At 34.8% G+C, this 23,477-nt stretch overlaps 1 protein-coding gene across 6 annotated transcripts in view; it reads left to right on the top strand.

Moving 5' to 3' along the window:
- The window catches only part of POLK (DNA polymerase kappa), a 36,052-nt gene that overhangs the window by 6,075 nt on the left and 6,500 nt on the right, over positions 1-23,477 (top strand). For 4 of the 6 annotated variants that reach the window (XM_033085200.1, XM_033085197.1, XM_033085198.1 and 1 more), the window contains exons 2-11: positions 4,708-4,886; positions 7,303-7,422; positions 11,727-11,879; positions 12,262-12,393; positions 14,050-14,203; positions 16,361-16,576; positions 18,100-18,224; positions 18,406-18,572; positions 21,451-21,483; positions 23,189-23,285. In XM_033085200.1, the coding sequence (XP_032941091.1) occupies positions 4,749-4,886; positions 7,303-7,422; positions 11,727-11,879; positions 12,262-12,393; positions 14,050-14,203; positions 16,361-16,576; positions 18,100-18,224; positions 18,406-18,572; positions 21,451-21,483; positions 23,189-23,285 (1,335 nt within the window). In that variant the 5' untranslated portion in view covers positions 4,708-4,748. The remainder of the gene's footprint in view (positions 1-4,707; positions 4,887-7,302; positions 7,423-11,726; positions 11,880-12,261; positions 12,394-14,049; positions 14,204-16,360; positions 16,577-18,099; positions 18,225-18,405; positions 18,573-21,450; positions 21,484-23,188; positions 23,286-23,477) is intronic. The other 2 variants (XM_033085201.1, XM_033085202.1) reach the window with 1 other exon arrangement.

Raw genomic sequence — 23,477 nt, 5'->3', positions numbered from 1 at the left:
CATGGAGATCTGTACTACACCACGCTTGATTTTAGCCAGAACCCTGAGGAGTGATTCTTTGTGTTCAAAACTGGACGACATGCTAGCTTTGTAATTGTACTTTCAGTGCTTTTACAGATCTATTAACACCTTGACCTTGTCATTGAAATGATGGATGATGTTGGTCTTGTTCTGATCTAGCCTACATAGTGACAGGATTCCAGAAGCTGTTGCTTTATCCGTTCTCTACATTTGTAAATCAAGTTAGGTTTTACAATTTTGCTTTTTCTTGCTGACGTTATAATGGCAGGGTTTAAGTAAAGGAATTCTGAAATATTTTAATTGAGAGAAAATAGGAAGTTTATTTTGGGCTCTCGGTATAATAAATTACGTAATGTTATTGGAGGCTTTATGTATTTTACAGAAATTAAGAAAAATATTTAATTTAGATCCTTGTTTTAGCCATCCTCAAGATAATAATTAAAAGATCACTTGGGAAAGCGTTCTCTAATATTTGTGTTGCTATTTGCAACATTTATTTCAATTTTTTTTTACGTACCATGAGGACTTACTTGGGACAATTAGGGTGTAAGAGAGTCCTTTATGTCTGTGCTATAGGTTTTGATTCCTTTTAGTTTTTGAGCTCTGGGCTAAGTAGACAATGTCTCTTAGTAACTTCTTTGCACCTCACATTGTCATGAGCATCTGTGATAGTAAAGATATCAGAATTTATTTTATTTATGAAGACAGGTTCACAACTTACGTGCATTATACAATAACTCAGTATGCAAATAAATTATTTTTCAAGCTTTTCCGTACTGGTGTAATTTTCCAGTCTTATTAATAGTTCTTCGCATGTTCTTAACATGGTCAACAAAAGATGAACTGTTAACATACTTTGCAAATGTCAATAATGTAAATAATAACACTACACTCACTGTACTGAATATTCTTAGAAACAGTTTGTATCTTTTGCATTATTTTATTGCATAGAAATTGTAATATAAAGTTATTTAACTTTTCACACAATATACAGAATTTCTGTTACTGGAATTGGAAGATTTTTTATGAGGACAAATTGGAGGAGTGGTACAGTATCAAATACAAGCCATTGCCTTTAGGTTGGTTCAATAAACTGTTAAAAAAATGCTAAATTTGAGTGAAGGTAGGGGCACATGAAATTAAATTGTTTCTCTAATTTTATTGCTGTTTCAATCTCTTGACTTTCAAATACTATATAACTCTATTACTAGTTCAGTTTAGTTTCTGTGCCTGATTCTAGAAGAGCTTGATCAGTGTTAGAAGAGTTGATTTGGTTTAATTAGTGGCCTTTTCCCACCTATAGGCATCCCAACTTACTCATGTAATGTTCTACACAGTAATGGTATTTCTTTTCAACATTTTTGTTTGTTGGTTTGTTTTACATTAACTGTTGACATTCACTGCCAAAGTCTTTAGAAGACTTTCCCTAGCAATTGGAAAGTTATCTCCTTCCACTTACATATGATTTTCCTGCTTCCCCTCATTCACCAATTACAGCAATAGTAGAGTAGTATATTATTGTAGACTGCCTTCATCTTGTTTCACACCCGACTTTCTCAGTATGATACTGAGAGAGATGTCATGTTTTGTATTAGAGAAAGCGGCTCGGTCTCGCAACAGCTTCTTGAGGTAGCAGTATGCCAAAAATATGTTACTCTGTGTGGACTGTTCCATTAGATTCTAGTCCCTTATCCACTTTTTTGAAATTTTTTTAGCAAAACAATTGTGACCACAAGTTCATTTTTTTCCCCTAGTCTGATTGAAGCAGTTGCTGTATTTCTACATTGACATTTTGTTTGCATTTTGCACAGTTTAAAACTCTGCAGCTTCTCTGTTACATTGAAATATTTTAATTTTCGCTTATGGCAAATGAGCACTGGTGCTATCTGGGGGTACTATATCAGTTGTCTTATTGTAGCTATTGTGATTAATTTCAATATGTTAAATATTTTATGGATTTTTTTTCAGACCTGTTCATTTGAAACCAAGATAATGTTCGGGTTCTCTTCATACTAAGCAACAGGAAATTGTATCACCTGTTATTCATGTTTTCCCTTCTGTACACCTGTAAGCTCTGGTGTCCTCAGATAAATTCTTAATTTCTGCTAAGATATTTATACCTTTTCTCATCTGAGACTGGCAATATACTTTGTTCTACACAAAAAGCTCAAAAGATAAAATACACTGGGTGATCACCATTTATGAGACTTTATAAAGGCTATTATTTTTTCCATTATTTTGATTATCATGATATTTTTTGTTGTTAGATACATAACAATGAGATAGAGAAGATTTTCTTTTGACTAACATAAATTAGTTTTTTAAGCCTCTGCTATAAGCTGAGCCTTTAAGAGTGCTCTGAATGAGGAAGGGGAAAGATTAGTACATGCTAGGGAGAGAGACACTTTCAGGAATAAGGAACAGTTGAAAACATTTTGAAAATACCAGAATAAGAAGTGGAAGCAAACTTGTGTTCATTCCTGTTTCTTGAAGGCAATGAGTGATAAAAGAAGCAGGGAGAATAGTGGAGGGATATTTACTTCGATAAAAGTATTCCTTGGAAATGTTGCCTGTTATGTACCAGAGATTGCCATGGAATAACTGGGAAGCTAAAAATGGAATTACTGGGAGCTAATGCATACAGGGGTGTTCATGAGCATGAGGTGCAATTTGGAATGATGTTTGGGATACAGTACTTTTTCTTCTGACTGAAGTCTAGCAAACCTATTCTGATAAATGTGTATGTTAACTTTAAGAGATTGTCTTACTGTAGTTGAAAAATTTATGAAGATGTTCAGCGTTGTAGTCTTTTATTTGACAAATACACGTAAGAAGTTTGAAGCCACTCCTTTTCCCAGAAGCTCAAGGGCTCCTAAAGGATTAAGAGTTCTGATCTCTATATCAACTTATGTTCTTTGTAATACAACTCTGTATATAAACACAGCATTATGTAACTCATCTTGCATTTTTCAGCAGACACCGTAAATAATAATGTGGACTAATAGCATGTGATTAAAATTTGGATATTTTTGATGGACTTTTTTTTGTAAACATGGCTTTCTTTAATTTCTTTACTTCAGTTGGCTAGTATGTTTCAGTAGAAGAACTTTAGGAAAATATGAACATTGCCATCATTAATTTTTAAAAGTTGTTCACATGGTTCTTTGGTAACAAAAATTCACCTCTAAATGCAAAAATACTTAATGACCTTCTTGTGTTTGGTTGTGAATGAGGCCACTGAAGTCCTGGATGGGAAAGTGGCATTTAAAGGAAAGATTACACACTATTAGATATGTGTATTTTGTGAAGAAGAAGGCTGGTGTATTTACCTAAAAGGGTGGGGCTTCTCCGAATAAGAAGGATTCCTGTCACAGGGAGCAGTTGAGGAGTGCATGTCCATTCTGCGTGACAGTAAAACTGGTTTATGAGTCAGTGTCTTGGGATAGAAAGAAATTGTTTCTGTATGCTTTTTCAGTAATTAATAAATGTTAAATAATTTATGTCATTATCACACTTGGACTTTTTAGCAGGGCCTGTTGCAATATGGTTTTAAACTGAGGAGGATTGGTGTAGATTGGCTGGTTTTTTTACGGTGAGGGTGGTAGAACACTGGAACAGGTTGCCCAGAGAAGTAGTGGATGCCCCATTGCTGGAAACATCTAATGGCAAGTTGGATAGCGCTCTGAATAACCTGATGTAGTTGAAAATGTCCCTGCTCGTTGCAGAAGGTTGGACTTGGTGACCTTTAAAAGGTCCCTTCCAACTCAAACTATTTTGTGCGTCTGCTTGTTTGAATCTGGCAAAAATAAGACCACGAGTTCCTGCTACAGAAAGTGAAATTTGCTTTCTTTATTTTTTTAAGATCAGTTTAATAACTAAACAGTTTACTCTATAATTAGAGCCAATTGAGGATTCAGCAACTTACTTTCATAGAGAACATGAGAAGATGTCAGCAGTTCACATAGCCGAAGTATCTGTGTGTAAAAGAAATTGCCGATGGCTGTAGTTGAGTATTAAGGGCTTAGTAAGTGCCGCTACTTAGATACCGTGGTTCAACACATTAATGGTGCATTAAGTATACCCTGAATTAGAGTTTTAATCAAAACTTTTAATTGAAACCATCTTTTTTAAAAAAAATATGAGTTTTGACACAAACAAAAGGTTCTGAATTCAAGCTAGAAATTACTGGAAAGGATTCTACAGATTGTCTCAGCAGGGATGATGACCAAATGAGCAATGGTTTTCTTCAATTTAAATATTACATTTTTTTTTTCTTTTAATGTAATAACGAGCAGTATTTTGTGTTTAAGGCAGTAATATTTAATCTGACAGAATAATGTACAGGCACAAATGTCATGTTCACATGTAAGGTACTGGCCTTTACCTGAGGTTTGTTTGTGTTCAATTATTTCTGCGAGGGAGGTTTTAAAGGAAAATGGTTTTAATTTAATAAGAAAATAGATCTTACAGTTTCCAAACACTGATAGAGTTACAGTTAGTTTAATGTGGTGTGTGGTAGGTCAGCCACTTTGCAGGAATACAAGTCTTTGTATTTGTAATATGTATGTTGTTTTCTAAATAAGTATAAAATACTTATTCAATAAATAAAACAAATTAATTCCAAAGTCTAATTATTGTTATTGTTCAGTTGGAACATGAATATTTGATTACTTTTTTCTTTTCCAGGTGTTAAGTCATAAAACACATACTTGTTTTCAATAAGTACAATGGACAACGTGAAAAGAGTTGCTAAAAGCTCTTCCAATGATGGAGTTCTACTTAGAATGGGCCTTAATGATAACAAAGCTGGAATGGAGGGTTTGGATAAGGAGAAAATCAATAGAATCATCATGGAAGCTACCAAGGTTGTTTTGATTACTTTTTTCCCAATGGTTTATTTGTGGTCCGGTATTGTAAGGCCCTCTTCCTCCCTATCCCTCACATGCGTATATGGATGGCATCTTTTTAGAAGAAATTTATATGTGGGGAGGAAGGGGAGGGGCCGTAGTTTAGCCTACTTTACAGTATTGTTGGATTCATCCCTAAGGACATTTTTGTCCAAAGCAGCACATAAATACTACAGCATTTTCCAGAGATAATTGTGAAGGCTGCAGTTTCCTCATTTTCTCCCTCTTTCCATTCCTTTTGTCCACCTCATCATTAATCAGTCATGCAGATTTACTTCTTTTGGTCACCTTCGTGTAACTGATGAATTTGATGTAATCAAGTTTTTCTAGAATCAAGGTTTTACTGCCTGTCTTTGTGACTGTCTTCTTTAAGTATTAAAGAGAGATGGCCAGTAGTGTGCAGCTTTGTACTAAAGATCCACAGACACCCTCAGAGGTCTACAGACCATTGAAATATTTGCTATCCTAGTGGTTATTGGAGAGTTTCGGTAGAACAATATAGGGGTAACACTTTATCTGAGAAACTCAGTGTTTTTTTACTTTTCCTTGCACAAGTATGTATTTTATTTGGTGTCACCATGACCTGAGATTATATATTTTGATGTTTTCCTCATGCATTCTGTGTTGACCACTATTGATCTGTAGTGATCTGCAGGTGTGGGGCAGAGGGAGAAAGGAGGAGAGAGAGAAAACGTGCTGCAAAGTGTTCTTATATAGCAAGCTTTTTCCTTTTTTTTTCTTGCAGTTTCACATCGGTGATACTTTTATATGTTATCAAGCTTGTTATTGCTAAGTTGTTTCTTGTACCTATTTTCTTCTACATATTGGTATTGGTGTATTTTCTTTCTTAAAAACAGTGCTTTGTCAGACATATTCCAGATAATGATATTTACATAAATTATTGCATTATAGCAATTACTGTTTCATTTCCTGGTATGAAATAGAATGAACTGTAAAATAAGCTTTCAAAACTGACATATAGGCATCTAAGTAGTAGAATATATTTCTGTCGAAAAAGCATATGAGTTTATAATTGCCAGATACACATCAAGAAATCTGAAAAGAGTAATTGATTCTTTTCCTTAAGCTTTTCTATAATCTCTAAAATGACACCTACAAACACTGCCCACAGCTGTATTGCAAGAAGGTTTATGGCATTTTAACTGTGAAATGTTGCAAGAGATGGGAAAAAAATTAAAAATTTACTAGTAATCTCAAGTATTGGTTTGCTTTCCACACCTACATTTTCATAATAATTTCTTTCAATGAGACTCAGCAAATCATATTTGATGGCATAGGGGAGAAAAGATGAAAGGCATATCTGATATTCAAAGAAAACCCACATTTTTTTCTAATTAGGTATTTATTATAATGGAACATGACATATTACAGCCCTGCCATCATCTTTTTTGTGGTTATTATAAAAGTAGATATTTTTGCTTTTTATATAAATGCCTGAATCTGACTTGACTACGGCTGTATTCTTGGTATCAGTGACAGTTTAGTAGTCAGACACTTTGACCTAAAGGTGTGTTCATTTTTGTAGATTTTACAAAGTAGTTAAGCAAAAGCCTTTACTTGCAAATATTATTTCACTTGTAAGGTAAGACGTGTTGCAAGAAAAATATTTTATTTCCTAGTTTTGAGTTTTAATCTTTTTTATTTCATTGTTTACCCTCTTTTCTTTGTTATAAGTCAGGAGGGAAAGTCATGATACATTCTGTACAGGATTATTGTCTTTTTATTACATCTTCATGATTGTTGTCTTTTTATTAACATCCCCTTATATTCATGCCTTTTTTTGAAGGAGCAATTACATACTTGAGAGCAACAGGGCTTTTTTATACTCATTTGATTTTCATCATTCTCTTCCAAATAGCTGCTGATTCTGCAGTACCTTTCAAGATTAAATGGCCAACAAAATACTCAACATTACAAGTGAATTTGACTTATACAATATTGTTATATATGTCCACATATATTAAGCTGTGTGGAAGTCTGAAAAAAATGCTTAAATGATTTTTTATCAGAGTTTTGTACTTCATACCTTGGAGGTGTTGCAAAGAAAGCTTGACTTTTATCTACTTTTTTAAGATTTTTGTTGTTAAGTATTAGGCTAAATAAAAATACAAAGTTATCTAAATAATTCCTTAAACTCCTTTGTGCAGGTGAAATATATGTATGTTGTTTGAAGAGAGAGATGTAAAGAACCAGTGGTCTTTTTTTGTGTATTTTTATATGAAAATCCAAAACATGCGTTAGAAACCATCTCTGTGTTTTATGTTTTCTGTATTTAAGGATCAAATGTAGTTGCTTAAAGATAAAATAAAGACAAAAAGAAAAACATAATGGTTTTGTGATTTTTTTCTTTCAGGGTTCTAAATTTTATGAAAATGAACTTAAGAAAGATCAACAAGTTAACCAACGAATTGAAAAAATGATGCAACTAAAAGAGAAAATTACAGCACAGCAGCTCTTGAAAGCTCAACTGCAGGTACTAATCTTCTAAAGACTTATTGGGGTAAATGCTGGATCATTAACATTTTGGTGTGTTTTAATTTATTGTATTTATTCTGCCGATAGGCACTATGTTAAACTACCACTTGATGTTAGACATACAAGGAAAAGTGCACAATATTTTGATGGTGTCATCTTAATATAAACTTGCTAGAAGAGTAGTTTATAAAATGATTTTGAATGAGTTCTTTAAATGAGTAGAATGAAACAAATAAATTTGTATTTTTCCAAGTTTGGTGAGTTTAAAGTGGTCATTATGATTTATATAAAGGTTTATAAAATACTTTGCTAATAAGTATCATATCACTATTGGGTTTAGAATCTACATGTATTTGTGTTTAGTGGCCTGCAGTGGAATGAGAAAGATAATTCTGGATATAATTGATGCCTTTCTAAAGCTAATTAATGAAAAATCATCATGACTAGCAGTCACAAGAAATGCAAATTTCCTGAACTAGGCAGTTTTAAAGGCTATTTTTCTTTTCAAATGCTGATGGTAGATAATAGTCTCCAAAGTATTACAGTGTATGAAATGTTAAAAGAAAGGTTGCACACCAAACATTACTAGGCGCAAAAGAATTAAAATTGTTTGTAGGAGCTGAATTCCTTTCCATTTTAATTTGTGTTATGATTCAGTCTTTGAATGATTCCTTGATAGTTTTCCTTGACAGGACTGCTATTTTATTCAGTGTGCATAGCGGACTGTGTTCACTAAGAGGGAAATTATTCAGTATTTACTGTTGTCCTCAGTGCTGAAATTTGTGGAGTTGAAGCCAATCATCTCTCTATCTGATACTCTAAATACCTTGCCCTTTTCCTGTTTCTTACCTGCCAAGTACATCTCCCTAGGCCTCCACCTTTTGCTTTGGAAGTCTTTTCTTGCCTGGTTTTCTTAATAATTGCTCTGTATTGTTCAGTCATCTCCATTCAGTTGTGGATATAGTCAGTTCTTATTATCATCTTCTCTGTTGTTCTTATCTACTGAGTTTTTAACTCTTCCTTTTAGTACTACTTTCTGATAAGAGAACCTATTCTCCTAAAATTTTAAGTGGGAAGTATTCTGGAGTTAGAAAGATATCTGTGTATCTACCTCCAAGAACTGTGCATGTTCTCATCTGTAGATGAAGCCTTGTTTGTAGTGTGGTTAGGTTTCCTAAGCTGGCGGTTGATTTAAGTCCTGTAAGGTAAAACCAAACAAAAATGTCTCCAGTTACTGGACTTTCGGACAAAATCCTGGTTACAAGGTGAAAACAGTAATATAAATAGAATGTAGAATCTGCTACATAATATTGGGGTTTTTTTCTATTAGAATGTGTGCAACTCATTGAGATTCAGCAGTAATTAGTAACACATTAAAAAACATGCAGCTGCTACCAGATTTGGAAAATGCTGTACTGATGTTTGCTGGTCTCTTTCATCCATGTTTGGTTTATTTTGGATGTTTATTCTGTAAATAGTTACCATTGTCTTGCTTTTATTGACTTTTCTGTCTTGTTTTGAAAACTAACATATTCTACTGTGGGATAAGAAAAAAGGAGAAATTACTCTTCAAATTGTCTAGAAGTTGATGTCAGGAAAATTAAACTCCTAATTGCAATTTGTACTTTTTAGTTGTTTTGTGTAGTGTTTTTTTAAATCTAGCTTAGAAATATATATATAAAAGTATCTCTATTTTACAAAGGTTAATTGAAAGCAGCTTTTAAAAATTGTCAGTTTGGCTTGCGTGTAAGGAATTACTTCGCAAATTTTAGTGAGAGATTTTGTAGGTGCTGAAGAATTCTCTGAATAGATCTGATTGTGTTTTGTTTTGGCATATTACTTGTATAGTTGCTTTTGCTGAAGAATAATCTTCCTGTATTTCTTGTTAGTTTAATGTAATTTTGCTTCATTGTTTAGATGTGTTTGTTAGCTGATCAGTAAAATATGATGTTAGCAATATATTTAGGGAAAAAAGGTAAAACAGAAGTTTGTTATAAATGTGATAAATTGAAATACAGAAGTTATACTACTAGAGGAGTAATTGATAGTATTAATTAAACAATTTGAATTTGAGAGCAACCTAAAAATTATCTGTAAATCCAAAATAAGGACACTTTTGATGATTAAAGTGTGATATGAATCCTTTTGAATTAGTAATATAATGGAAATAATGTAAATATCCCACTTTTTTGTTTGTTTCTTTGAATGGCTTCCCCTTGTACTTTTAATTTGTCTGAACTAGTTTTCTCAGTCTCAGGGAACATACTGTGCTCTTTGGTGTTGAGTAGCCTAGTTTAAGGCTCTGGTCTAGCATTTCATTCTTCGAAGCAACTTGGAAAAAAACCAAAGACTATCATTAATCAGCAGTTAAATGGAACATTCATAACTCACTTACCTAGGTTCAAGTGCTTTGAGCTCAAAGATGGTTCTTGTGGATAAGGTTTTTGTGGTTTTTTTATTAAGAGTACTGTTGAGGGAAATAAACAAGAAAAGAACCATGCAAACTGCATGTAAACATTCCTCTCCAGGACCATAAATGTATTATAGTCAGTCCAGAGACATTTCTGTACTGGTACCCTGATGTCACAAGAGTGCCTATCCTTGTGCTTGCAAGTGAAGTACAGCTTTGGTTGCGTTTTATTAATTCATTTTCTTGCTTTTTTATGCCTATTGGGACAGCCTTTTGTTGTGTAGATTGAGGTTACCATTGTCATCAGTGTAGTTAGGAAATCTTACTTTGATAGCACATTCTTTCCATTTTTTTCCTGTATTTTCTCTTACTTCTAGAATGATGTATGATGCTCTGCCAATATAGTCATCATAAATCAGCAGGCCATAAAAAATCCCATGTCAAATATTTCACTTACATATTTTTATGACAGCACAACTCATACCTCATTCATAGGTCAACAGTATTTCAGGAATTAGTACATCATCTGTATGACTTTTGGTAAAAACACAAGCAAATTAAGCACAAAGTACTTCATAGAGCAATTAACGTGCTTGGCCTCTGCCTCAAAACATGATGGAGTTGATGAAGCAGTACTGCTCACAGTCCACTAGTAGACATACATCTTTAACATTTGGAGTGAAACACACTTTGTGTATAGGCTATTCTGTAAGTAACTTGAAGTTTTCCCAGCATAGCCTTATATGGTATGGGTTCCTGTAACAAAAGTTACAGTTGAGGACTTTTATTGAGGGACTGATAGTCGCTTACTTTGTGGTAATTGAACAAAATAGATGGATGTGTCCTGTGAGTTGCTGATCTTCTCTTCACCATTCTAGGCCAATTTTTTGAAGTGTAATAGCTTTGTTTAGGAATATTGGAAATTCTTTAATAGTGTGGTTTCAGGTTTTTTTTAAACAGCTTGTATTTCTAAAGCTAAGTGCTTAAATAAAGCTTCATACTCAAAGGTCCTACAAATACAAAGTTTCTGTCTGAATCAGATACATCTTTTTTTGTCATGTTATGTGGAATTTTATTTTTTGGTGGGTGGGGTTTTCTGCTGGTTTTGGCTGGGATAGAGTTAATTTTCTTCACAGCAGCTGGCATGGGGCAGTGTTGATAATGAAGAGATGCTTAGCTGTTGCCAAGCAACACTTGCATAGAGCCAAGGTCTTTTCTACTCCTCTCACCACCTCACCAATGAGGAGGCAGGGGGTGCACAAGGGCTGGGAGGCGACACAGACAGGACAGCTGACCCCAGCTGACCACAGGGATATTCCAGACCATATAGCATCATACTCAGCCTACAAAGTGGGGTATAAATGAATGAAGGATGGACTTTTGCAGCTATGGCATTTGTCTGCCCAAGTAACTCCTATGTATGATTAAGGTGTTTTTCCTGGAGATGGCTGAACACCACCTGCCCAAGGGAAGCAGTGAACAAATTCCTTATTTTGATTTGCTTGCATGCACAGCTTTTGCTTTCTATGAGAAATTGTCTTTATTTCGACCCATGAGTTTTCTCACTTTTATTCTTCTGACTCTCCCTCCATGAGGGAATGAGTAAGTGGTTGCAGGACCTTAGTTGCCAGCTGGGACTAAACCACAACAGCTGTGTTTTTTTTCCATTGGTTTTTGGTGTGTTCTTTTGTAGCAATTGCTGCAGCAGCATTCTCTCTGAGACCAAGTTTCCTCCAAAGCTTTGTTGGAGTTTTCTTGTTGGTGCTGGTTTGGTAGAAATTGAATGAGCGAGGTTTGTTTCGTTAACTATATGCAAGATGCATCTGGGTTTTAGGATCATCTATACTGATGCACTTCTTCCAGGTTATTAGTATTTAAATTATTGGTTTCAGGTGGACAAACTTGTGATGGAACTGGAACAGAACCGTAACCTTAGCAGTACAATTGTACACATTGACATGGATGCCTTCTATGCAGCTGTGGAAATGAGAGACAATCCAGAGCTAAAGGAAAAACCTATAGCAGTGGGATCAATGAGTATGTTGGTAAGGATGAATGTTAAACTAATACAGAAATCAGTTGCATGAATCTTAAGCCTAATAACCCATAAAATAATAGCGTAAATATACATAATAGCATAAATATAATGACACTTTTATATGAAATATGGAAAATGCAAAAATAATAACGGAAACAGTTCTTAGACTTGACCATGTACGCTGGATTTTTTCAGTAAAAAGTGTATTAATGAAAACTTAAAGCATGTAAGCAGGTTGAAAGGCAGGAGGAGGGGGAATGAAAATGCATATAAATTCTTAGCTTTGTCAGTCTTTTCTGTATGGAGCTAAATTAGAAATTTATTATGTAATACTAAACTTAAAGAAAAGTTTGATTATTGAGCACTAAACTTACTTAATCTCTCTTGAGTCCACCTCAAATTACCATGCTAGGAGATTCGGCGTGCGTGCAGCCATGCCTGGATTTATTGCTAAAAGGCTGTGTCCCCATCTAACCATAGTACCACTAAACTTTGAAAAATACGGCAGAGTGAGTAAAGAGGTAAGTCTGAAAGTGGTCTCTAAGCAAAAGTGAGTGTACTTATTTTTAGACTGTGTCAATAACGTCAGTTCTAGATAGTATGAAAAGTGATAAGCTAAATATTTAGTTCTTCAGTAACGCATCTTTAAACATAAGTCTACCAAATATTGGTGCTTTTGGGCAGGGAGATGAAAAAACCTTGCACTTACCCAATCTGGCAATTCTGTTGAAGTTAGTATTGATGCTGATAGAAGTTTTGAAAATCTCTTGAGTTTTATTATTCTTAAAATTCAAAATCATGGAACATAATCTAATTGCTAGGAAGTTGCAAGTACATAAGAAACATGGAGATGATAATTTCGTGCAATGCGTAATCATACTCTTGAATACTAATTACAGGAGAGAAAAACAGAACGTTACTGACTTATAAATGCAGATTTTTTTTAAAGGGATTTGATAGAGCAAAAGAAATAGGGAGAAAAAAGAAATAATATTTTGCTTTAAATGAAGTAGTTTTACTTAGTTCCAGAATAGTTATGATACATAAAAACCTATTTAAAAAAAAAGGAGAAGTGGTGTTTTGTACATTTTAAACCAAACTAGTGCATGACACAAGTCTCCTGACTTTAATGAAATTATGTCAAACTTGCTTTATTTTTGTGAAGCATCAGTCCCTTCACAAATATAAAGTAAGATTTGATTTTTTTTTTTCACTTCTGAAAAAAAGGCATATATAAATGTGCCATATTTCAGCATGGGTTTGAATTTCAGGATTTTGGATTCCATGATGCATATTTAACAATGTGTATTTCATTTGTTGTTCAATAGGGTAAAGTGTTAAATTGTTAGAGATTTGGCTTGGTCTGGATTTTTAATTATGTTTTTCTCTTGGGATTTGGATTGAAAATATTTAAATTTATTGAATTTTGTCTTTTAAAGTTCAGTAGTGAATCCTATCTTTATTCAGTTTCAGAATGATGAAGTGCATACGGACAAATGTTGTAGTACCTAAGAACTTGACTCAAATTGGTAGGAAAAAACATGATGCAGTCAGATTTTCCTCCAGGTTAAAAAAATAAAAAGAGAGAGGAGAGAAGGTAGAGCTTTTATTTTGACAATTTAATGTATTATGATTCTTTCTAGAAAGATGGACTTATCACTAAAGATTTCCCAACAAGGTTTTGCCTGTGGCATTAACCACTGCTCTAAAATATTTTCCATAACTTCAGTTTAATGTAATTTAAAACTTAGGATTTTGTTTGCTGGTTTTTTTTAAACCTTTGCGTATGTGATATATTTTGTATATTTACACACTAAGCACAGAAAATGGCATCAGTTTATCCGCTTTTCTGAGTTTCCAGGTACCCCAGAGTTTTATTCAGATGGTTACTGTAGTGTCAGTGAACCTAGTAGCTGTGAAGTTCTTATACACTTATCTTAGCCTTTGTAAAATACATTGCTCAAAATCTGTTTAGTTCTTGCTTACTATTAATATCTGGTTACTTGGAGAAGCATTACTGTAATTTTACAATATCAAGAAATAATTTGTAGTGTCAGTATCTATAATATTTATTGATCTTCTGGAAGTTTCAGAGTACATTTGTTCATGTTCTAATTTGTGTTGAGATTTGCTCTTACAGTAACAAGGCTTTAAATTTTCACTCCGTGTTTATCAAGGTTAGAGAAATACTGGCAGAATATGATCCCAATTTTATGCCTATGGGCCTAGATGAAGCCTACCTGAACATAACAGAGCACTTGGAGGAAAGGCTGAACTGGCCTGAAGATAGGAGAAGGTTCTTTTTTAATACAGAAAGCACTACAGGAGGAGGTGAGCAAATTACTCGCGTTTTGTGAGGTCATCTGTCACTGAGACAGAGTGGGTTTTTTTAGGAATCATAGGCAGAACTATCCTAAGTTGAATTAAGGCACTTTAATTTAAGCTTTATTCCCTTAGTAGGATTTAATTATTACAATAGTACAGAATTTATAATTTGAATGGCACAGAACTTCTACACGCCGAAACAGTGCAGTATAATCAATAAGTAGCAATATAAAGAATTTATAATACAATACAGCCTGGACTTTGGGTCCAGCACACAGTTTGCTGTATCAGTATAAACATCATAATCTACACTCAAAAATCATGGAACATGAGTCAATCCCACAATCTTCAGAGGAAGCAGATGAAGGCAGAGGTGTCCCTGGCCATTGGGATGTCCCAGGTCTCACTGATCATTGACAGCTCTGGTTCAAGTTCCTCCTCAGGACCCATCCCAGATTTAGAGACCCTGCTGTGGGGCTGCAGGCAGACCCTGCTGTGGGGCTGCAGGCAGACCCTGCTGTGGGGCTGCAGGCAGACACTGCTGTGGGGCTGCAGGCAGACCTTGCTGTGGGGCTGCAGGCAGACCTTGCTGTGGAGCTGCAGGCAGACACTGCTGTGGGGCTGCGGGCAGACACTGCTGTGGGGCTGCGGGCAGACACTGCTGTGGGGCTGCGGGCAGACCCTGCTGTGGGGCTGCAGGCAGACACTGCTGTGGGGCTGCAGGCAGACCTTGCTGTGGGGCTGCAGGCAGACCCTGCTGTGGGGCTGCAGACCCTGCTGTGGGGCTGCGGGCAGACACTGCTGTGGGGCTGCGGGCAGACCCTGCTGTGGGGCTGCGGGCAGACCTTGCTGTGGAGCTGCAGGCAGACATTGCTGTGGGGCTGCAGATTCCCAGTGTTGTAGCAGGGCCATCCACAGCCCTGGGCTGGCTGGTGTTGGGACATGCAGGCGGGCAAGGATCTGAGTGAACACGGAAGCAGAGAATGACTGCTTGCCTTGTGAATTGGGGTAAGACGCACTGAGCACGTTACATGGGGCTGGAAGCAGGAGTTGCCAGTCGTGCTTATAAGCTTCAGATAAGCTGGACCCACTAAAAGTGTGGGTACTTAAGTCTTCCCATATATTTCTCCCATGTTGTTAGTGTACAAGTTAACTTTCTCTACTGCTCACTTGTGAATAAAATGTACACTGTTAATGATTTGGACCTGGAGGATATGTTTCTTTTAATGTGAGTAAAAGGTTTTACAAGTGGTGCTAGGTTTTCTAAAACAAATGGTGTGGTTTAGTTCTGCATTAAAATTTAGCTTGATAATTTTGGAAATAAGTAGCAGGAGCACTGCAGGATTTTAGTAATATTCAGGATATTACTGTATTTAACTTTGCTCTGGAAGATGGAGTTGGAACCACGTCCACAATTGTATATCCACTTGGGAATAATAGAAAAGAAGTAGTCATACAAATGGTTGAATGATGCACAAACTGGAATGTTTATACTCTCTGTATTCAAAATTTCTAACAGTCATTAAGAGGATAATAAAGTGTACACTACTATAGAAAAGCATTAATAAAATAGAAAGAAGCAAACTGGCATAGTCTTTACAAAATCAGTATCACTGATACTTAGTCATGTGCTTCATCACATTTGCCTGATACCTTTGTTCTTCTGAAACACAAACAAGTGCTCAAAATGGGAAACTGTAATAGTAATGTTTGTAGAGTCAGACAAAGGGTTGCTGACATTACCTATTCTACTATGACTGCAATTGAAAATGAGAAACTCACCAGGCTGATCATTCTAGAACTAGATATTCCATAACCCTAATTTTATCTGGAGAATATTGAAAAAAATCTGTGGAAGAGGGCTTATGGCCTTCAATCTGGTGTAAAACAAAAATGTGTTTTTGCTACAGCAACAGACCATTCACCTTTTACTTTTCTGGAAGTTATGTCCAGCCTACTGGCCTATTGCTCCAATCTCAGCCAAGCTCAAATCATAGCAAAAACAAAGCAGTTGCATCTCTCCAGTCTTCAGACAAAAACAATGCAATTTCTTTTTCTAACAAAAGTAGAAAGAAATAAAACTGCTTATGAATGCCAAAGCCACTGAAGAAGAAAATCAGTCTGTATGGATGTATTAATTGTTTGTGTTTCTGTCTAACGTAGATAAAGATGGTGTGAATATGTCTGCCAAATTTAACAAAGATGAAGTCTGTTCTTCACCAGTACTGTTTGAAGATGACACATCTCGGATGGATGACAACCTTGAACAAAGAGGTTTATCAGTGGAAAACTCAGTTGTCTTTGGAACTTCTGCAGAGGAAGTTGTGAAAGAAATTCGCTTTAGGATTGAGCAGAAAACTCAACTGACTGCTAGTGCAGGTAATCAGACATATGAATAATAATTAATCTTTGTATTTCCATATTGTCTTCTACTTCCATCTCAGAGGGCATTAAGAATTTAGCCTTGCCACAGCTGCCTTCTGCTACAAAAAAATACACTGTCTTTCGAAGATGTGCAAAGAATATGACTTCTAATTATTTCAAGAGATGTTATGACTCTTTTCTTTTTTATTCTTTTTGTAATCATTGAAACAGTTACATCATCTTTTTGCTTCTTTCTGCTTGAAATAAGAGTAAGCAGTAAGGAAGGATGGCCAGTACACTTGATCTAATCTTAGCATAGGTGGTTGTTCTAGTGCATCATGTGAATTGTTTTTGTCAGACTGTGGGTCATAGTGAAATCTGTCACTGATTTCTAAACTGCTTTTAGTTTGAGTAGCAGATCTGTGCTGTTACATGTTTCTAACTTCACACCGTTCCTTGCTTAAAACAGTATAAAAATTAATTAAAATGTTAGTCCTAGAGAAGAAAATACATGCTTAAATTAATGGACTCTTTAATTGCGTTTTAATATTTACCAGTCAAGTTCCATGTCTTGACTTCAGACAGACCACCTTTAAGTCTCAGCTATTTTGATTGACTAAAACTAGTGTATGCCTCTAGACACTTAGCTTGGATGCCATCCAAAATGCTTTGTGAACCAAGTCAGTGAGGTATCAGGCACTGGTGAGCTTTATGAAGCAGCTTCTTAAGGGTAAGTTAGTGTGTAGAAAACAGGCATAGCTTTGAAAAGTGCACACAGAGATCTTAAACCCCAATATAAAAGATAATTAGAAGAGTAACTGAAAAAATACTGATAATCAGTAACAAATAGAGTTATTTCTACCATCTTGAATAATATGTTGTATCAGTGAGCAAATGAAAATTTAGACCTCTAGGGCTGTAGGACAAAGTTATTTTTTCTTTTGCTAAACAAATTCCAGAGTTAATTGTTAAAAATGGTTACTTTGATAGAAAAAAAGTCATCCCTCCTAATTCCTCTGATGTCTGTGAAATATTTATAAATCTGTAAATGACTACATTCCAATGGTAGCACACAAAATAATAAAATTTGTTAAATTTTGTCAAAAAAGTCTTTTTGCTGAAATACAAGGAAGACAGGTCTCCTTCTTACTAGAAGTTCATTGTAGCTACCACTGGAAGCATTTTCTTTCTTACCATAAACACCGTCATAAAAATGTTGACTCATGTAACTGGTGTTATTTTTACAGACTTGTATTTAACCCCTCTTGACTTACTAGTGCTGTGTTACCCTGACTATCTTAAAATAGGAAGTACACTTTATTTAAGTTATATTTTATCTATTACATGTATTTATGTTCTTTCAGGATGGTCACAAATTTTTTTTGCAGAACTGTATCAAATCTGGATATTAATGATCATAATTATTTTACTTATTTTACTCTTTGACAAGGTCTTTGGGTTTTAAATATTGGATAGATGAAATTGAACTTTGTCCTTTTTTTTTTTAATTACCATGTGTTTTGTTGGTTTTTTTTAAGGAATAGCACCAAATACAATGTTAGCAAAAATGTGCAGTGATCGTAATAAACCTAACGGACAATTCAGAATTTCTCCTGAGAGACTAGCAGTGCTAGACTTCCTAAAAGATTTGCCCATTAGAAAGGTAGGAGACGCAATGACATTTACTGTTCTGTCATGTAATGTTTATATGTCTTAGAAGCAAGATTTCTGCTGAAAACATAGTTTTCTAGGCAATCTTGCATGTTATGTTTGCTTCAAATTGTTCTTGGTAAGGGATCTACAAATGTAAATTTCCCACTCTAATGTTACATTCTCTTTTCTAGGTGCCAGGTATTGGAAAAGTAACAGAGAAGATGTTAAAAGCCCTTGGAATTGTGACTTGCTCGGAACTTTACCACCAGAGGGCACTGCTTTCTCTTCTTTTTTCAGAAGTATCTTGGCGTAATTTCTTGGATATTTCCCTTGGTTTGGGCTCAACACATTTGGAAAAGTAAGCTATGGGGTTGTTTTTCCTTCTGTGTTAACGTTTGTACGAACGTTTCCTTGTCTGTGTTACATACTGAACGTATTATTTAATTGGCAAATAATATCTGTTTAATATATTTTTTAAATGTCTGATGCCTATTATTGTTATACTTATGTCTAAGATGTAGTAGTCAGACATGAAAGAACAAAAGTTTATACAGCTGTGTCTAAATATGAAATCCAAAAAGTCTTGTCAGGGAAGTTGTACATAAGTGTATACAAGATAGGATAATCTTATAATTCTCAAAATAGCTGAACGTAACTGAGATGTCCTAAGTAGAGTTGTAAACTCCCTTTTCTTCAAAAACAATACACATTCATTGGTGTTTATGATTATTGCATTAAAATTAAAATCACAAAGATATTTAATCTTCTCTGGTGGTAAATTGTCAGGGAAGTTTCTGTGTCTCTTACTGGGATGATATGTTTATACTATGAACATGTGAATCTGGTGGAATGGAACTGAAGATTATTATATCCTTCTAAATATATATGTTCTATATGTTCTTTTATGACTCCCTGTACTTTAATGGCTTTTAGCCTCCTTTCTAGGATGGGAGAATTTAGTCTTAGTAGTGCATACACCTTTTCAACAGTATTTGCCATTTCTAAGCCTGTCCTGGAGATGAACATGTTCTTTAAAAAACTCAGAACATAGCATTTTACTTTTTGTGTAACTAAGAGCCTTAATTAAGTATTGAGTGTCTTATTAATTAACTTAATTAAGTTCCAGAGTCTTATGCACTTCTAAAAGACCTATTCTGTATTATATCTGTGACTTATCTGGCAATAATCTTCCCTTTTTTTCATTTGACTACAAAATAATGTATGTAGTTAGCATTTTGAAGTACAGTAATGTGCTAGCACAAATTTTTGTGCTTTTTTTTTTCTATTCAGAGTATAAAAAATATTTTTAAAATATGTGGTAAGACTGATGTGGTGAAGGTGACTTGGTAAAAGATAAAACACAGTTTTCAAAATATTTTTTCTGTTAATATATAAACAGACCATGGATAATTAGGATAAATAGACCTTTAAATAATTGTGTGTTCTTTCTTCTTATTCACCCTAGTTTGGTGTTTTACAGCCTGCGATATCTGCCAATACATTTTGAATAAAAAAAGAAGCATTTCAAAGGGTTTTAACGGTTTTGATATCTAAGAATTTTTTTTTTTTTAATCAGCACCAACTTGATTTCAGTGATTTTAGTGTAGAAGGAGCAAGCACTTAATATATTAACACCTGTGTCTTCAATAAATAGTTCATCTTATAGTTATTGTATCTGATTACCTTCTTTTACAAAAATCTGACTGTACCAAATTTGTTACTTGCAATACTTACAAACGGAAGAATGATCTAAAATAAAATTACACTAATTTCACAATTATAAGCTGCACCATTTTGACTAAAATTTGCGGCTCATAATCAGGTGCAGCTTATATATGGACAAAGAACAAAAAGTTGCTGTTTTAGTTTGGAGGACAGGTGTCTGCTGAGAAAGGCAGGAACTTCTCTTTGAAATGGAGAATGTAAACCCCCTCCCTTCAAATTATTATAATTTTGAAATCAAGGGGCTTTCAGGCAAAGATATGGGAATTAGGAATAACAGTTCTTTTCTAGGGAAATTAAAATAGAAATACGGTACTACAAAGAAACAAACTCCAAACTCTGACAGAGTCAGAGTACAACCTGACACCCCGTCAGGCAGGGTGTTGGTAGCAGTCCCATTAAATGATGGTTGCAGTCCTCCTGCAGTGACAGATGTGATTCAGTTGGAGCAGTGCTCCTGCAGAAGGTGCAGTTTCCCTCCAGGGCTCCAGTGGTGATGTGGAGAAATCCGGTTTTCCTCTGGAGTCCAGTGGAGAAAGGGGCTCCCTTAGTGTCCCAAAACCTCTGTTTTTATCTTGGTAAGAAATGTTGGGCTCTTCCCCCTGGCTGGAGCAACTTCCAATGGAATGAAGTAATTTTATCAGTCACACAGTGGGACTAAATGGGCCATTAGCAGAAGATACCTCACTGAAGGAAGGATGGGTTGTGAAAAGATAAAGAACAATTCCCCACCTGGTTTCAATGGATGGCCCATTAGCAGAATATCTGCCGTTGAGATAAGGATCACTGCCCCCACCTGGTCTCAACAGATGGTGATAGAATAGATACCTTTTATCACACTCTGTATTGTAACATGTGGCTTATAATTAGGTGTGGCTTATATATGGACAAAGAACAAAAAGTTGCTGACACCCGGAAGTGTGGCTTATACTCAGTGTGGCTTATAATCTTGAAATTACTGTACTCTGAGGGATCTCCTTACATGCAGAAGACTTATTAAAGGATAGTCAATTAACACTGAAAAGAAACAAAACAAAAAAAGCTTTAACACATCAACTTTAAGCTGACCAATCATTTAGACTGAAAGTAAACTACTTCCTCAGATCCTCAGATAAAGGAAATACTCAAATATAGATGTATGTATGGGATTCTAATAGCTGTGCTTCACAGTTACAGCTGAGATAGCACAGGATTTGTCGTTTGTTTTCTTTTTAAATCAGGCTTCCTCTGATTTAAGATGTGAGTTTTGAGGGAATTTTTATTTGGTTGGTTTTTTTAAACATTTTTACTTATGAAGACATCTATGACTGATCTATGTCTTCACTTAATCTGTTAATTCTCCTTTTTGCACTTGCTTAAACTTGATGTACAAGATTTGTAGAAAAAGTTAATATCCAGACTTTATAGAAAAGACTGCTGTTAGTTATTTGAGCATGATTGGTTGACTCTGAGTTTACTGAAAAGATAATATTTCTACATCAAGAAAGTATAATTAACTTTTTTTCTCTTTAAAGGGATGGAGAAAGAAAAAGTATGAGCACTGAAAGGTATGCTTCTTTAATATTGAAAAAAATACACTAACCATTGCAATCACTAAATACTAAATACTAATGTATACTTTTTATTAGTCATATAATTTAATTGTATATTTATTTTAAAACCCACATATACAACAAACTCACTAAACAAGATTCAATCTTGCATTATTTTTTGTCCTTGGCTCCAGAACTCCATGGAGGTATTTTTGTCAGTTTGTATGTTCTCTTATTATCCAATTCTGCCAGTGCCTTTAATGCATTCAAGTGATCTTTAAGTCATAAGATAAGGCTTGAATTTTTTTATCTGTTTAAGCTTAATGTCAGTGTAGTAGCCTGCAGTCACATGTATTTCCTAACTAAAATTTTTACCAGTGTAAAGTTCCTTAAGATGGTAATTAATTTTTTTTTTTAATTAGTTCTGCCAGGAGAATCTGTAAAGCCCTGTAATAATTATCCCTATTGTGTGTTTTCTTAGAAAAGGTGGTAAGAAAAGATGTCATTTTGTGACTTAATAGCTGTGAGCTGCTTAAGTAAGCCCAATACAATTTTGGTACCATCACAGCTGAAAAATTTATGGCTTTAGTCTTGTGCTTGCAATTAGGCAGATATTTTGGGCATCTTTATAGTACCTTTCTGTGTTGCTTTTTCTCTTCCATTTTTTTCCTCAAAGGAGACAGTTGTAGATCAGAAATGTCTACAGGCTTCTGAGATCATGTATATGGGGAAAGAGACAACCCTCAAATAGCATTCTCTCTACCCTGTCCCTTCCAAGCCTACAACTTTTACAACATCTCAATTACTGCAGTATTGTCTGAATATCATGAGGTACTCCTTGGATAGCAATGTGGGACCCACAGTGAAATCCTCATCCAATTAGTTTGGCAGCATGCAAACATTCTTACAGGAATATGAATCATAATAGAGGATGTCTTTTCAGTACAATCAGGTAAACCCAATTATAACTTAGAGATGCAAAATCAATTCTAATTTTATTGACCTTACATTTGTAAATATAAAGATTGACATGAAACAATATATATGTGAGACCTTTCCAAAACATGTGCTGTCTGTAAGTTTTGCTTTCCATTTCCTTTAAAACCTTGACTAACTGAAGGTTGCTTTTCCTGTGATGTTATTACTAAAAAGCAAATGTACAACAAAAAGGTAACACTGTAATTTCCCTCATAAGACACTCTAGCAGAGGCAGTTGGCAACATTTTTGGCAGAAAGATAGCTTTTCCTCCTCTGAGGATAGACATAATTATCCTAGTTGGCATCTTTTTTCTTAGCATCTGCATTATTTATTTTTGATTCTTGGCTTTGATGTTGACTTTCAACTCCTGGCTTTCCTCTGATGTTATACAGTGTATACAAAGGAGATTAAATACAAACAACTTGGCTGGCTCTATGAATTCACTTACTCTTAGTATTCTGTCTTGCAAATACTTAAGCATTAATAACATAAAATTTGAATCGTTTTCAAACAGTGCATGAAAAATGAAAAATTATTTCATTATTTGAAGGCCCTTTCAAATATTTGCGGACAAAATATTCCTATTAATAGTCATTGTTCCTTGAAGTAAGAATTTGAACCTATATGACATTCTTCTGATAATAGTATTGTTTAACTGTATAAAAAAATAGTTCCAGATTGCAGACACTGAACATACTATAGGATTCATACTGAAAAATTTTCATTGTGTTTTTGTATTAGAACATTCAGTGAAATAAACACAGCAGAAGACCAGTACAGTTTGTGTCGAGAGCTCTGCAGAGACCTTGCTCAAGAGTTACAGAAAGAGGGACTTAAGGTATTTGTATTATTCAGCTTACTTCAAAAGGACTCCCAACAATTCCATGCAGCTTTAGTATAAATGCTTTCAGCAGCATCATACCATGCAATCTATCTCCAGAAGTCTACATTCTTTAATTTGCAGATAATTAGAATTACTTAGGCAGCATTTTATTGTCTGGATGGCTATCTAGCAATACATGTAGGATAA

The sequence above is a fragment of the Catharus ustulatus genome, chromosome Z (genome assembly GCF_009819885.2).
Source record: "Catharus ustulatus isolate bCatUst1 chromosome Z, bCatUst1.pri.v2, whole genome shotgun sequence".
Lineage (NCBI taxonomy): Eukaryota > Metazoa > Chordata > Aves > Passeriformes > Turdidae > Catharus > Catharus ustulatus.
The sequence above is the reverse complement of the archived record's forward strand: the minus strand, read 5'-3'. Positions and strand labels throughout refer to the sequence as shown.